Raw genomic sequence first — 14,935 nt, forward strand, 5'->3', positions numbered from 1 at the left:
CGTATGGAGCGCAGCAGAGTGAGCGCAGTCTGTGCGTAGAAGGTGCTCTCCCACCTAAGTGAGCTGAGGTGCCTGGAGGGAGTGGGTTCTATGTAGAGTCTCCTAGGCTGGCGCATTATGTACAGCAATAAGGACAATCATCAGCTGTGAGAATCTGGATTATTATTTTGGTGACATGGCCAGGATAGAAATCTAATATCCTGCTATATCAAAGCACAGTTTAAAGAGGAAAACCTGGGCTTAACCCTTCATAGCTATGGCACAAAGCAACAGATGTATCACAAGAGAAATGTATATCAAGGATTATCATAGCTCTAAACAAATTAAACAAATTAATACAATTTCAATATTACTTAGAGGTAGAAAAACCTCCCTGAACATCGAGGAGTGTGGTTCTCAAAAAGAAAACATGTGATGAGAGAGCTTAAAGTAAGATGACGGCCTGCACTGCATCAAAAGTGCGAAAGGTTCACCTGCTATTTGGTTGGATGCTCCTTTGCTACGGACACCCCTGCTGGGCAGACAGGGATCTCTAAATATGTCCAACCACAGCACAAACAAACCTCGTATACATTTTACTGAAGTCTAAACCCTCCAGTGCAACAAAGCAGAAAGCTGTTGTGGGTAATAGTCTCTCAAAGTGAGATATTAGTTTGTTCTCGTCCCACTGAAGCCTTGAAATTTGGTTCCAAAAAATGAAGCCACAGAGAATGGTTAACCACAAGAGAAACTTTGTCACCTTGTCCCATGTCCCAAGTTGGGGTGTGTGAAATTACATATTTCTGTGCAATTTCAGTAAATTCAATGAATATTTAATGGATTTTGTGGGAAATTTTGTGACATTACACATTCAGTGTAAAATGTGGTTTACCAGTATCTTGATAGACTTTCTTCACGTAAGGCCACGCTATACATAAAAAAGCATCCTAAGCTACTGATAGAAGACTGGTTTGTGCATAGGATGTCTCTCAGTAAGATATATTCTATGTTTCCTGTGGGTGTAAATTAGACTTAAACAATAACCCTCCTTCTAAAAGTCAACGGGTTGGAATTTGCCAACAGGAAGTCAATAGTGTGTTACATGGGACTGCTTGGCAGGGATTAGCAATCTGGAAGGGGGCTGGAACAGTTAACACAAACAACTGTTATGATAGCTCGGCCTTTTGAAGTGGGAGTTCCTGATGGGGCTGTCAGAAGTTGAAACCATTTACATACCCAGAGCCTCCCTAGAGTTTGACTGCTCCCTGCAGGAGGAAGAACTGCTCTAGCACTGGCAGACGGGAGGACAATTCAAATCAATAGGGGAGTGACTCGATGGAAGGACAAGTCTCCTCCAGCTGGAAAACTGGCTGACTCCCTCGTTGGCTACCGTCAACGCCACAAATTCTCTAGATACAAGATAGCATTTCAGACAGATCTAGAGGTGGAATCTTCCATTGCTCCACCACCTTAAAAACTAAGCACCATGGAACACTTGACCTTTAAACTCCTCATCACCACCAATTACACCCTGAGTTGCACCCTCGTCTACCGCCCCTAGACACTCACCAATTTTGGCTGCACCATTGCAGACATCATTACCCCTGATCCTCTACTCCAGCGCCTTCTGCCTCCTCAGTGACCTCATATTCTACTTGGAGAACCTCAGCAATCACAAAACTACCAACCTCCTCAAGAACCTGTTCAATTTCAGACTCTCCAGAGAGTAGAAGGCCCCACACATGCTGCCGAACACCTACTGGATCCCATCTTTGCCAATTTCAGCAACATCACAGTAGACAAGACCACAATGATTATCTGGTCCGACCCTGGTCTGACCACACCCTCGTCACCTTCAGCATACTCATCCCAAACCACCACAGAAACACTATTGCCAAATTTTCATGACAAGATCACAGAAGCATATAGGTCTTCCGAACCGCACTCCTCCAGCCTCACCACAACATCTACCTCCTCAAACCAATCTTCAACTCCAACACCTGGATTGCCACCTGTGCAGACACCCTGGCTCCTCTAAAATCCCAAAACGTCACAAGAACCAGACATCAACCGTGCTGGTAAATGGAAGACCTTAGGCTCACCAAATGCCACTGCAAGCAACTTGAACACAGAGAGTGACAAAGTCAGGATGCCACCAACAAGAATACCTACAAATCCACCCTCAGACACTACCATCAAAAATCAGAGTCACCAAAAGCTCCACACTCATCTACCGCATTGAAAGCAGCACCAATAGCACCATGAGAATCTTCACCATAGTGAAAGACTTCGACTCTCCGGCAGCAAGCTTCACCAGTGTAACCCTCTCTCAGGACGATCTCTGCCCGAAGTTGCTCCTATTTTCCAGCAAGAAGATCACCAGAATCTATTGACAACTCTAAGCCTCAACTGGACCCTTCCACCCTCACAGCCCTCCTGCCCATCTCAACCAACACCCAAAGGACTACCCTGACCACGTGACTCACCATCACCACAACAAATATGCAGTCCATATATTCCAGAACACCCTCAGACCCCTGCCCTCACCACATCTTAATTAAAAGCACTGGACCCATCAGTGAAGCCGTCAACCAATTTGTGAAAGGTTCAATCATCACAATCACCTACCCAGATGCCTGGAAACATGTCACAGTCCTCCCCTTCTTCAAGAAAACCTCAGCAGACCATAGCCAGCTATTGGTTTATCTGGCTACCGTACCTGGCAAAAGTCATGGAAAAGGTGATAAACAAATGCCTAGCCACACACTTTAACGACAACCACATCTTTGTCATCAGTCAATACTGATTCAGGTATAGCCACAGTACAGAGACTGCCCTCCTCTGGATGATCATGCACTGAGGTGACACTACAGGTTTCATCCAACTGGACCTTTCCACAGTCTTAAACACGGTCTCCTACCCCATCCTATCCAACAACTGCACAAAGCTGGCATCTAAGGATCCAAACTTTGCTGGATTTGTACTTTCCTGATAGGCTGCAACCCGTTAGGCAGCGTGGCCCCTTCCACCTAAGACACTATCAATTTCATTTGCAGAGTTCCAAAAGGATCCTCACTCAACCCCACTGTGTTCAACACCAACATGACCCTACTCGCCCATATCATCCACGCCCACAGAATCAACATCATATTCCATGTTGTCGACAACCAGTTCATACCTTCCCTCTCCGACAAGACCGCAACCACCCTATTTCCCTGCCTGCATAAAGGAAGTCACTAGACAGATAAAAATTAACTGCCTCAAGCTCAATGCAGACAAGTCGTAAGTAGTAATCGCAAAGACACCTCACTCTGGCATTCCACCTGGTGGCCTGCTCAACTTGAAACCACACCCCTCCTAGCAACCAATGCAAATAAGATGCTCAAGAATATCCTTAAATGACTTCCCACCAGCCCTTGCAGAACCATCGTTGAAGCCCTTAACACCAGCAAGCTGGAACTACTGCAACACGCTCTATGCTGGAATCAATGCTCAAATGACCACAAGACTCCAGACCATATAAAACTTAATGGCCAGACTCACCCTTAACCTCCTACCCCATATTCACATTACCCCACATTTCAAAGAGCACCACTGTGTCACAATCTATAAAAAAGCACTCTTCAAACTCCTCACGCACAAATACAAAGCCTTACACAACATTGGCCCAATGTACCTCAACAATCACATACACTTCCAGAAACTTACCAGACACATCTGCTATTAGCACCCCCCCAAAACATATGCAGAATGAGACTGGTGGTAATGCATTCTCCTACCATGCTCCTAAAGCCTGGAACAACCACATCAGATCTGCCTCCTCCGTTCTTGAATTGTGCAAGAAACTGAAGAGCTGGGTTTTCACATAGCTGCAGCCCTGGCTTGGCCCATACGGCTCAGGCTTCAGCACCAGGTTGCCATCCCGGATGAATTGTGTGCTATATAAATAAGCATAGCATAGCATAGCATTACATAACCTAACATGATAAAACATAGTATAACTTCTGACTCCACGAAATCCTAGCTGACCACTATAAATTGAAACCTACAGGATCGCTGGCTCGAGTGAGACATTGTTGACATGAGGACTTGGGGTCTATAGGAGTGGCAAAGAGAAACTTTCATATCAGTCGAAGAAATTTGGAACTTAGCTAATTTCTCCACCTTTAGAGATCTGGGACATGGTTCAGAGACATCCCATGGAGGACGTACCCTTGGTACTTGAGATTGACAGGTTTGTACTGCTTGGAGCTTTTTAGAGTTTAGAAAAAAGTCTTTAGCAGGACCTCAGTTTGATGGTATATAGCCTTCTGGAGCCCTGTACAGCTACAGCATTGACTCACTGAATGATTCTGAGAGCCAAAGAAGTCCAAAGCAAATATATTGCCCCCCCATGAAGGCACATATACGTAAAAGCGCATCCCATTGGCTCCTTGGTTTAATGATAGACTCAGGATGCTTAAATAAGCCTGCCGTCGCTTTGAGCGGGCTTGGAGGAAAACTTTAGATGAGCAAGAAATAATTCTATACAAGATAAGTATCAAGGAATACAAGCTTGCACTGATGGAAGAAAAATCCAAATACTGTACTCATAAAATAGAAAGTTCATCCTCCACTTAAAAACTACTCAAGTTTGTACAACAGCTCTCGGCTTCTCAACCCAGAGCAGAGCCAGAGATTTCACAAGATTTTTTGAGACCAGCTAGCAAACTTTTTTTACTGTAAAATCATGGACATCTACACAAGTTTTGATCCCAACCCTAGGCCGTCCAGTCATTTAATGGCTTCCAGCTGGCATACTACAATTGAACATGGGATGCTATCTGGTTTAGGCATCGAGACCAAAGGTCTCTCAAGATTCGCTATGCTCTCGCCCCAACTGGTCACACAATAGCTTATGAAAACCCATGCAGGATCACCCCTAGAAGTCTGCCCACCAGCTGTTCAGCATATGGCAGCCAATAACATAGCAGATCCACTCTGTAAACGAATGAATATTGTGATCCTATCAAGATCCAATCCTCGTAGCTGGAAGCAAGCCATTATTAGGCCTCTTCTAAAAAAAACTAATCTAGACCCCGGGGACTGTAAGAACTACTACCCCATCTCCTTGCTCCCGGTTCCCGCAAAGATTCTGGAGATGCATCTTAACAGCCAGTTGATGGAAACTGCGGAAAAGCAATTTTTGCTTAATGACTCCCAGTTCTGCTTCAGGAAACACCATGGGACAGAAACCACCCTTATATCAGCCACCGACTATATCAGGCGCACAGTGGATGAAAGACAGGGGGTGGTGCTGATACTCCTGGACCTGTCAGCGGCATTTGATACCATCTTGCTTATACTGCTGCTGTACAGACTCGAGGATCTTGGCATCTCCCATCAAGCATTAGCCCTCTTGTCCTCATTTCTGATAGAAAGATCTCAAAGGGTGAAACTACAGCACTTCCATTCTGAAGCCTTTATTCTACCCTGTGGAGTTCTGCAGGGCTCATCGCTGACCCCCACGCTTTTCAATCTTTATGTGGCACCTTTAGCGGCCGTGATTCACTCCTTTGGACTGGAGGTAGTGTCATATGCAGACGACACACAGATCATGGTGTAAATCCCCAAGGGTTCATGTTCAACATCAGAGAATATTCTTGGTTGCATGACTAAAGTGGCAGAGTGGATGTCATGTAACTTTTTGAAGCTTAATGGGGACATCTTGATATTTGGCTCAGGGACATCAAGCTGGAAGTAATTGCTGGTTGCAGTCCTTAGGATGTTGTCCTGCCCCGGGTAAGAAGGCTAAGAATCTTGGAGTACTGATGGACACAGAACTTAACTTTAAGGTCCGAGTGTTATTGTTTTTGCTGTGTTGTGTTATGTTTTGTTAAAAGCTTATTTATTTTATTTAAATTTGCATCAGATTTCTATACTCAAAGTATTATTATGCGTTACAGGTTAACAGTAAAAGTGACAGAAGGTTTTACATGGAACTGATTATTGTTGAAGTGATAAGTGATATACATTAGCACTGAAGGCTCTGGGAAAAAGTAATTGGGTGTTATTAACAGAAGAGAGGGGATACAAGTCGTCAGCGGAGGGGGAAGGAGGGGTTAGAAGGAGTAAGGTGATTTCATATCCAACAGTTCTTATAGAGAGGTGAGGCTCAGATTAGTCCTTCAAAGAGCGAGGGTTACTGGGTCAAGTATGTTTTGAACAGATGAGCCTTTAGCAGACATGGACACGGGAAGGAGGGTTTGTGAAATTCTAATATGCAAAGGCAGGGAATTCCTGAAGGTAGAGGCCACTCCCTAGATTGAATGCTGTAGAACACAGGAGGTTTGGAATAGAGGTGTTACCAGGAGAATGTTTGCTCTGCTTCTCACTGTCCTCAAACTGCCTGATGTCCTGAGAAGGTTGTCAAAGAGGAAGGGGCTTTTGTATGGATTAATATGAAAGTTAAGCATTCCAGATAGAATCTGATTCTGGTTCCTGTGGGAAGTAAGTGCAAATCTGAGTGTACTGGAGAGATGTGGTTGAATTTCTTGGTCAAAGAGTGTAGTGTAGCTCCTCCGTGTAAGATGACTTTTAAAGGAGCAAAGGGCAGATTGTGATGCACCCGCTAGAACCCCATTGCCAAAGTCCAATCTAGACAATTTCAGAGCATGGGCAGCCACTTTTAGCTGGACTGGAGGTAGGACTGGTTTTAGGTTCTTTAACATTTCAAGTTGGAATTTCTTGCTTTTAGCCATTTTATTAATCTGACTTCACCATAAAAGAGAGCTATTAATTAACATTCTTTAGACACCAAACTGGAACTGTCTACCTGCTCCCAATTGAAAGTAATCCCTTATTAAATACAATAGGGGAACCCAATGTTATCCTGTGGGAGCGGTAGGCCTTGCAGTACTTTGAAGTAGGCATACTGCAAAGGCTAGGCAAAACCAAAGTGGATGATGGACGGAATGTTGAACAGGGACTGTTCCCATGAGGCACAGGGTCAGACTGATTTGCATATGGCCATGTCTGAACTGGGGTGGCGGAGTGAGCTAAAGAATGATGATGGATTCAACCCAGATCAGTTGACTGGAGGTGAGTGCTTGCAATATTCAACACTCCGTCCGTCATCCCCTTTGGTTTTGCTTTGTTCGCCCTAAGTTGGCAGGGTATGACCAGAGGTGGGTCCCTTGCTCACTTTGCCACTGGATTCAAGCTAGCCTGGCTGATGACGGCTGATTAGCCAGAAACCGGTCCCAGGATGCTTGTTTCTGGTCCAGGGAAGAAATGGCTTGGCAGTTCGGGCTGGACTGTTCCCATGAGGCACAGGGTCAGACTGATTTGCATATGGCCATGTCTGTACTGGGGTGGCGGAGTGAGCTAAAGAATGATGATGGATTAAACCCAGATCAGTTGACTGGGGGTGAGTGCTTGCAATGTTGAACACTCCATCCATCATCCCCTTTGGTTTTGCTTTGCTCGCAATAAGTTGGCAGGATATGCCCAGACGTGGGTCCCTTGCTCACTTTGCCACTGGATTCAAGCTAGCCTGGCTGATGACAGCTGATTAGCCAGAAACCGGTCCCAGGATACTTGTTTCCGGTCCATGGAAGACATCGCTTGACAGTTCGGGCTGGACTGTTCCCATGAGGCACAGGGTCAGACTGATTTGCATATGGCCATGTCTGAACTGGGGTGGCAGAGTGAGCTAAAGAATGATGATGGATTAAACCCAGATCAGTTGACTGGAGGTGAGTGCTTGCAATGTTCAACACTCCAATATCAAAATCATATTTGATATTTTGGCTACGTTTGATTATTTCATGGTAGGTAAAATGGCTGGTTTCATAAGAATCTGTCGCAATATGTGCCATCACATTTACCCCTTTTCTAGCGAGTCAGTATTGATAGTAGGTGACTTGCCAAATACTCCAGGCTTTAAACATTCAATGCAAGGTGTATCGACAGGTATATTTGAAAAAAAGTGCTGTCACCAAGCATCTGGGATAGTGGTGAAAACATGACGCCAGATGTTTGGAAAACATGTAAAAGTGTCTCTTGGAATGCTGCTGCAAAAAGTTCTTACCAAGTTCAACAAAGATTAGAGTGATATTGTTTGTATTCCGTAAAGGGGAATTATCTCTGGGCTTTGAAAAGTCCTGCTTCATTTTTGACCGCTTCAATAACTGAGGGCATACGCGCCCAGTTCAACGCATATGGTGCAGAACCTATCCCAGAGAATCGCAATCTTCAGGTGCACCAGTATTGGCATGGAAAGCTATGTCAGAGGACAGAGTTAGCAAATTATGAATTGGCTGTTTGGGCTTGCCCGTCTCAAGTGCCAATCTTCAGAGACCCTTTTCCACAGATAAAAACTTACATGGGAAGGAAAGAGCGAGCACGCATGACCAAAGACTCACTCAAGAAGTCTTGTATGGTATACTACAATACGTTTGATTTGTAAAAATGTATTTGGACCTCATATGTCCTGTACGCACTGTGTCTATACACATGCACAGTGTATAGAGCAAGCAATAATAAAAGCAAAACGTTCCATAAACACCAGAAAAACACTGTTTCTGTTGTTTTTAATGGTGCGAAAATGTGCAACCACTGATAACCACTGTTTTTATAAGGTATTGAAATCACTGGAAAACACTGGAAAAACCCCACCAGAAATTGCCAAAAATAGAAAATGAAAACAGGAAGGCCTAATCATATCTAATTGGTCCCGATTCCCCACTGGTTCACATGGTCTGACCGCAAAAGGGCCTGCCTTTACTGACGTTTGATGCATGGCTGACGTGGTTTCGTAAAGTTTTTTCCACCCAGCTCATAACCAAATTAGTCAACCAACATGAAGTCAAAGAAAGAGAAAATGGTCAACACTGCAAAGTAACAAGCATTGCTTCATGCGAGCAGTAAGGCTGCTAGAATCTGTACTCACCAATTTCAAAGACAGACATGAATACACAGGACAGTTGTCCCTGTTATACATCACCGGGTCATAAATTCACTAAATTGATTCCATACAGAATTACCACGAGTATCTCTGTGGACACATTAGTCAGGGCATACATGGCAGGTTTTGTTCCCCCCAAAAATGCTGGAATGAGGAAATAACCAGCGAAATCTGAGTGTGAACAATGATTTCCTAGTCAATTCAGCATTTAATAGGGGAATGGCCTGGTAATTTTGCATTCCAAAACTAACAACTCACTTGGTATCTGTAATTATGGGTGTGAAATCATTGTCTCAGAATTACTGATGCTGTCATAATGAGTAGACCTGTGCGACATTTTCATTACTCTAATTTAATCTTGCATTTTTTCAAGCATTTTGTGTATGCTTGTTGCGTGAAATTTTAGGAATTACACCATTCCACCACATCACGTAATCTGAAGACCACTCAGATGTACATTATATAGCAGAAGCATGGGAACAACACAAACAGAAAAGGAGGGGCTGTTGTTAACAGCACTTGACTTTTTGTCACAGTTTTTAGTGCGAAATGTGTACTCAAAGCATGTTGCACTAAATGACAGATTCGCTTAAATTTGCCTATTTTTTCCAAACTTTTGCATAATTCCAGAAAAGAAACTGACACATTTCGCACAGCCCTAATAATTAGGCCCTTAGTCCTCTAGCACCTAATAGTGTTAATATCCGCATTTGAAGTATTCTGAATGGTTAACTTAAGACAGCATCCCATGTGTTTCAGTGGGGATGAGGAAGAATAAACACAGATATTGATATATTTCAATAAAATAATGCTACATGCATGAACTATACTAAGGGATGTACCTCTTTTAAGAACCAGGATGTCAACGATCCAAATATAAGCGCATCGTTTGCTTCCCTGTCGTGATATGGTATTCCGATATGGCACACATCCCAGAATTCTCCTTTCCAGAGATCCAGATTCCAGGCCGCAGAAGCAATGTCAAACAGCACAACATATGGACTACCTTCTATGAGCCATCTTCCAAAATAGACCTGAGGAAATGATATTAAGAAATCTATAAATGTCACAATTAAATAACATTTGACATGGCAACCATTAATATATTTTTACATCATGAACTAGAATGACACAGCAAACTTTTCTATATCAACAGTATCAATCTTAGATGAACTAAGGTTGAATGCAGATAAGGACACACCAACAGCGTTAATATTGCTGGATTTACCAGCTACTTTGGATACTTTTGATAAATACGTACCATCCTTGAGAATATTGGGATACAATATACAGTATTCAACTAGTTCCGAGACTACCACGTAGGACATTTCGAGTTAAATCAACGTCACCTGAATTATCACGAAGATATAGCGCATGTGGAGTGCTGCAAGGCTCAGTTCTGTCCTCACAACTGTATAACCTGTACCTAATCCCACCAGCCCAGGTGATTGACTCTTTTGAGGTGAAATTCTACCTATCTGGAGATGATACACAGATTATAGCTATCTTTGAGGATAAAGATCAAAATAAAAGAGGAAACCTGAAGAAATGCTTAGAGAAAGTTCAGATTTGGATGAATGTTAACAATTTAATATTCAATAGATCAAAAACTGATATTCTAGGTTTAGTGAACCCCTCAACCGCACTTCCATCCAGGTTTTGGCCAGGTAGCTTAGGGCTGCCTTCCTCGTTGACACCAATGGTAAAAAAAAAAAAAACATAGGAATCAAATTGACTCCACATCATCTCCTAACGAGCAAGAACAAATGGTCATTAAAAAATTGCTATTGCAACTGCATTCCCTGAAAAGTGTGCTGCATGTATTTACACCATCACAAAAGATTACAATCTTAAATGTATTTATATTATAACAACTGGGCTACTGCAATTACATTTACTTGACTACCTAATAAGGAATTGCAACAAACCCAGAAATTTGCAGGAAGATTAGCGAAGTACACAACAGAATTTTCATATTGGTCCGGTTTTAGCCAAGCATCAAGAGTAACCTGTGAGATAGAGAATTTTGCTTAAAACGTTCTGTTCACTATGTAATGTCGCCCTGCTTTTCCCCAATGAAGTGCAGTAGTCTGGCAGCAGTTATAAGCGCTGTGTTTATTAGTAAGTCGGTTACATTGAGAGAGCGCCGGGCAAACTGCTCCGATCGCTCCGATCGTTTCGCGCAGTAGCGTAAAAAATGGCCGCCCCACGCAATTGCGCGAGTACGTAGTGCGCATCAACTAGACCGCGACACTACATATCTCCCTCTTTTATAACACACGAAAACTATGTACATATCAGCGAAAGTTCACTCAAGTTCAAAGTCTTTAAACTTGGATGGTCTCACCACCACTCTGCCAGCTCGGGTGCATCTTACCGGGGTGGTGTGTTCTTCTCGACCCCTGTCTTCGCCTGGGCTCCCCCTTCTTTCTTCTTGGGTGCCTGTTCTTTCTCTGTCACCCTTCTCGCCCACTTCCCTTGTCCTTTCCTCCATTGTTGGTCCTTCTCGTACCTTCCTCTCACTGTTAAGGTCGTCAGGGACACTCTCTCCTTTCTCCCCTTGAGGAGCTTCTGCCACGTCTGTCGTGTCCTCTGGTTGTGTCGTTCCCTCATTGTCCTCGCGGGGCCACTGTAGGATTTTGTTACATTTGGCCATACGGTCTTGGGACCACACATTGCCATCGCTGAGCAACGCCACTCGGTCATACACCTCTTCCACTCGTAGGGGTGGTGAGTATTTGCTATCTCCCATTCTCTTGAGTACTACCAACTTTACTATGACCCACTCTCCTCTTTCTAAGGCCGTCTCTCTCACGTTTTTCCTGCGGTTGTAATGTTCTGTGTAAATCCTCTGTGCTTTCTCCAGGTTGTGTTGCACCACTGCTGGAGACGACTTGCTCGTGATTGTCTTCTCTTTCCATGCTACATTGTCCTTGGTGAAGGGTTGTCTTCCTCGTAGAATTTGAAATGGGCTGTACCCCGTACTAGTGGGGGTGATGCGGTAGGCCCATACCGTGCTTTGTATTTCCTTTTCCCAGTCTTTGCCCCTGGAGATGGCAGCTTGTATGGAGCCCATTATCACCCTGTTGAACCTTTCTACTTGACCGTTGCTAGCAGGGTGATATACAGACGTGTGTTTGAGCTTAATGCCATATCTCTCCGCGAATCTAACCCATTTGTCCGAGGTAAATTGGGGTCCATTATCGCTAATTATGGCTCTGGGGATGCCTTCTCTGAGGAAGACTGATGTGAGGAATCGAAGTATTGTGTCAGTGTCCATCTCTTCTTGAATGTGTACCTCTGGCCACTTTGAGTATTTGTCCACTATAACGCACATGTACTTCGGAACTCCCTGGTTGTCTAGTACTGGTCCCAGGATGTCCACCGCCACTTCTTCCCAGGGATTATTGGGGTTCGTGAACTTCCCTAGAGCGGGTCTCATTGGCTTCAGGATTTTGTCTGCTCCTTGGCATTGCTCACAGTCACTTATGTGTCTCTCCACTTGTAGATCTATTCCTGGCCACCAATACATTTGTTTGGTTCTCGCTTTAGTCTTCACGATTCCCAGGTGCCCTTCATGTAATACTGTCAATAGATATGGTATTACTTTCGCTGGTGGGACCACTCTGTCCCCTCTGTACACAAACACTCCGTCATCTCCCACCGACAACTCGTCCCTGACTTCGTAAAATTGTCGAATTTGGTGAGTCTGTTGCTTCTTACCGGGCCACCCTTGAACTACACATTTCTTGATTTCTACCATGCCTTTATCTGCTTCATATGCATACCTCCATTCTTGTCTCCCTATTGCCCGTTCTGGATCTTCTGTCAAGGCTACCATCACATCATCTTCGTCCGTGCTGATGGCGGCACTTTCCATTGCCGATGCCCTGTTGAGATAGTCCGCTATCTTGTTTCGTGATCCCGGTATGTATTCCACATCATAACGATATTCCAAGAGTTTCAGCGTCATTTTCGCTATGCGGGGTGTCGCGCTGGCATGCCCACTTGACGTTAGTACCTTCACTAATGGTTTGTGGTCCGTTTTCAGTAGGAATCTCGTGCCCCACAAGAATTGGCGATACTTTCCCATGGCCCATACTACAGCCACTATTTCTTTCTCTATCACACTGAATTTGTGTTCTGAATTTGTTAGAGAACGGGACGCGAAACTAATCGTCTCCTTCATGCCATTTTGTCTCTCTTGCATGAGCACCGCTCCTAGCCCTTTTTCACTGGCGTCCGTCATCAGTATCGATTTTCCTAGGGGGTCGTACCCTTGTAGCGGATTAGCTTGGCTGATTTCTCCTTTTACGGTGTCGAACTCTTCTTGGGTCTCTTCCATCCATTTGAATGCGGTTTTCTCTCTCGTGAGCTGCCTCAGGTGGTATGTTTTCGTAGCAAAGTGTTGGACGAACTTACTGAAATATTCTGCCATCCCTAGGAAGGATCTCACTTCTTCCTTGGTGGCGGGTGGAGGAGCATCACATATGGCTGTTACGTTCGCCTTTTTTGGTGTTATTCCCTGTTCTCCGATTTTGTGCCCCAGGTAGGTGACTGATGACATGCCAAAACGGCACTTCTCCCACGCGGCTGTGAGTCCGTTCTTCTCCAAGATCCGAAGTACCTTGTCCAGCTTCTCGTCGTGGTCTTTCTGTTCCTTCCCCATCACTAGGATGTCATCTTGGAAGTATTGCACTCCCTCTATGTCTCGGAACAGGCCGGCAATTAGTTTTTGAAAAACCGCTGCTACTGTGGCCAGACCAAAGGGCATGCGACAGTACTGATAGCATCCGAATGGTGTTATGAAGGACGTCAGCTTCTTACTCGTGGGGTGTAGGACTAACTGGTGATACGCGGACTTGAGATCGATGGTGGAGAACCACTTCACTCCTTTTGTCCGTGCCAGCATTTCCTCTATGCGCGGTAGCGGGAACTTCTCCACTACGATACATTTGTTAAGTTCTCTGAGGTCCAGCATAGGTGCACCTTGCCCGTCGGTTTCATTGCCACCACCAATGGCGCCAGCCATTCCGCACTGTCGATGGGTTCAATAATTCCTTCTTCCTCCAGTCGGTGTAGCTCATGTTGCACCGCCTCTTTCACTGCGATCGGTATGTTTCTCACTTTGTGTGCTACGGGCTGGGCGTTCTCCTTGAGCTCAATTTTGTGGGTGAATTTTCCCAATTTCCCTATCTTTTCTCCAAATATCTTCGGATATTCGCTTCGCATCTCTTCTGCTTTAAGCCATTTTCCTTCCGTCATTGCCAACACTTGGGTGTCTCCTCCCGGATTCAGTTGCATTACCAAGTCTCCTTGGTCCATCCACCCTAGGACCGAGGGTCCTTTCTCTGCGACGTATAATTTGCACTGGGTGCTGCGTTCTTTGAATTGAAAGAGTAGCCTTCGGAACCCTACCATCGAGATAGGTTCCCCCGTGTATGTGACCGGTCATATGTCGGGAGGTTCCAGATGTGGGCCTACTGTGGGTTCGAATTTCGCTTTCCACACGGACCTTTGGACAATAGTGTATGGGGACCCCGAGTCCGCCACTATAGTGATTTCCACTCCTCCGATGCGCATGTCGCACTGGGGTTTGCGAGAACGTCTGCAGTCGATTCCTAGCACTTGGTCTTCCACGCAAAGTTCGTCGTCGTCTTCCTCTTGTTCTTCTTCTTCCTCCCCTTGGACTTGTGCTACGTACTTCACGGTGCGCTGTTTCCACTTCCTTCGGCAAACCTTCTCGTAGTGACCAATCAAGGCGCAGAAAGCGCACTTTGCTCTGAAAGCGGGACATCGTTTGTCGTGCGCTGCATGGTTCAGGCTACCACACCTGTAGCACTTTGACATGCCTTCTTTGTCCTGTTTCCCTGTTTGTCCTTGTCTTCCCTTCCATTTGTGCATTCCCTGGTTCTCTCCTGGCGCCGGTTTGCCTCTTCCATATTGGTTGGCGTCTTCTACTTTGTTTATCGTTGGTCTCGGGACTTGTTCTCTCTTGGCTGTGTCTGC

At 44.9% G+C, this 14,935-nt stretch overlaps 1 protein-coding gene across 2 annotated transcripts in view; it reads right to left on the reverse strand.

Moving 5' to 3' along the window:
- GYS2 (glycogen synthase 2) overlaps positions 1-14,935 on the reverse strand; it is a 528,148-nt gene that overhangs the window by 353,156 nt on the left and 160,057 nt on the right. For both annotated transcript variants that reach the window (XM_085652724.1, XM_085652725.1), the window contains exon 3: positions 9,769-9,960. In XM_085652724.1, coding sequence (XP_085508850.1) covers positions 9,769-9,960 — 192 coding nt within the window. The remainder of the gene's footprint in view (positions 1-9,768; positions 9,961-14,935) is intronic.

This window comes from Triturus cristatus, chromosome 4_1 (assembly GCF_964204655.1).
Source record: "Triturus cristatus chromosome 4_1, aTriCri1.1, whole genome shotgun sequence".
Lineage (NCBI taxonomy): Eukaryota > Metazoa > Chordata > Amphibia > Caudata > Salamandridae > Triturus > Triturus cristatus.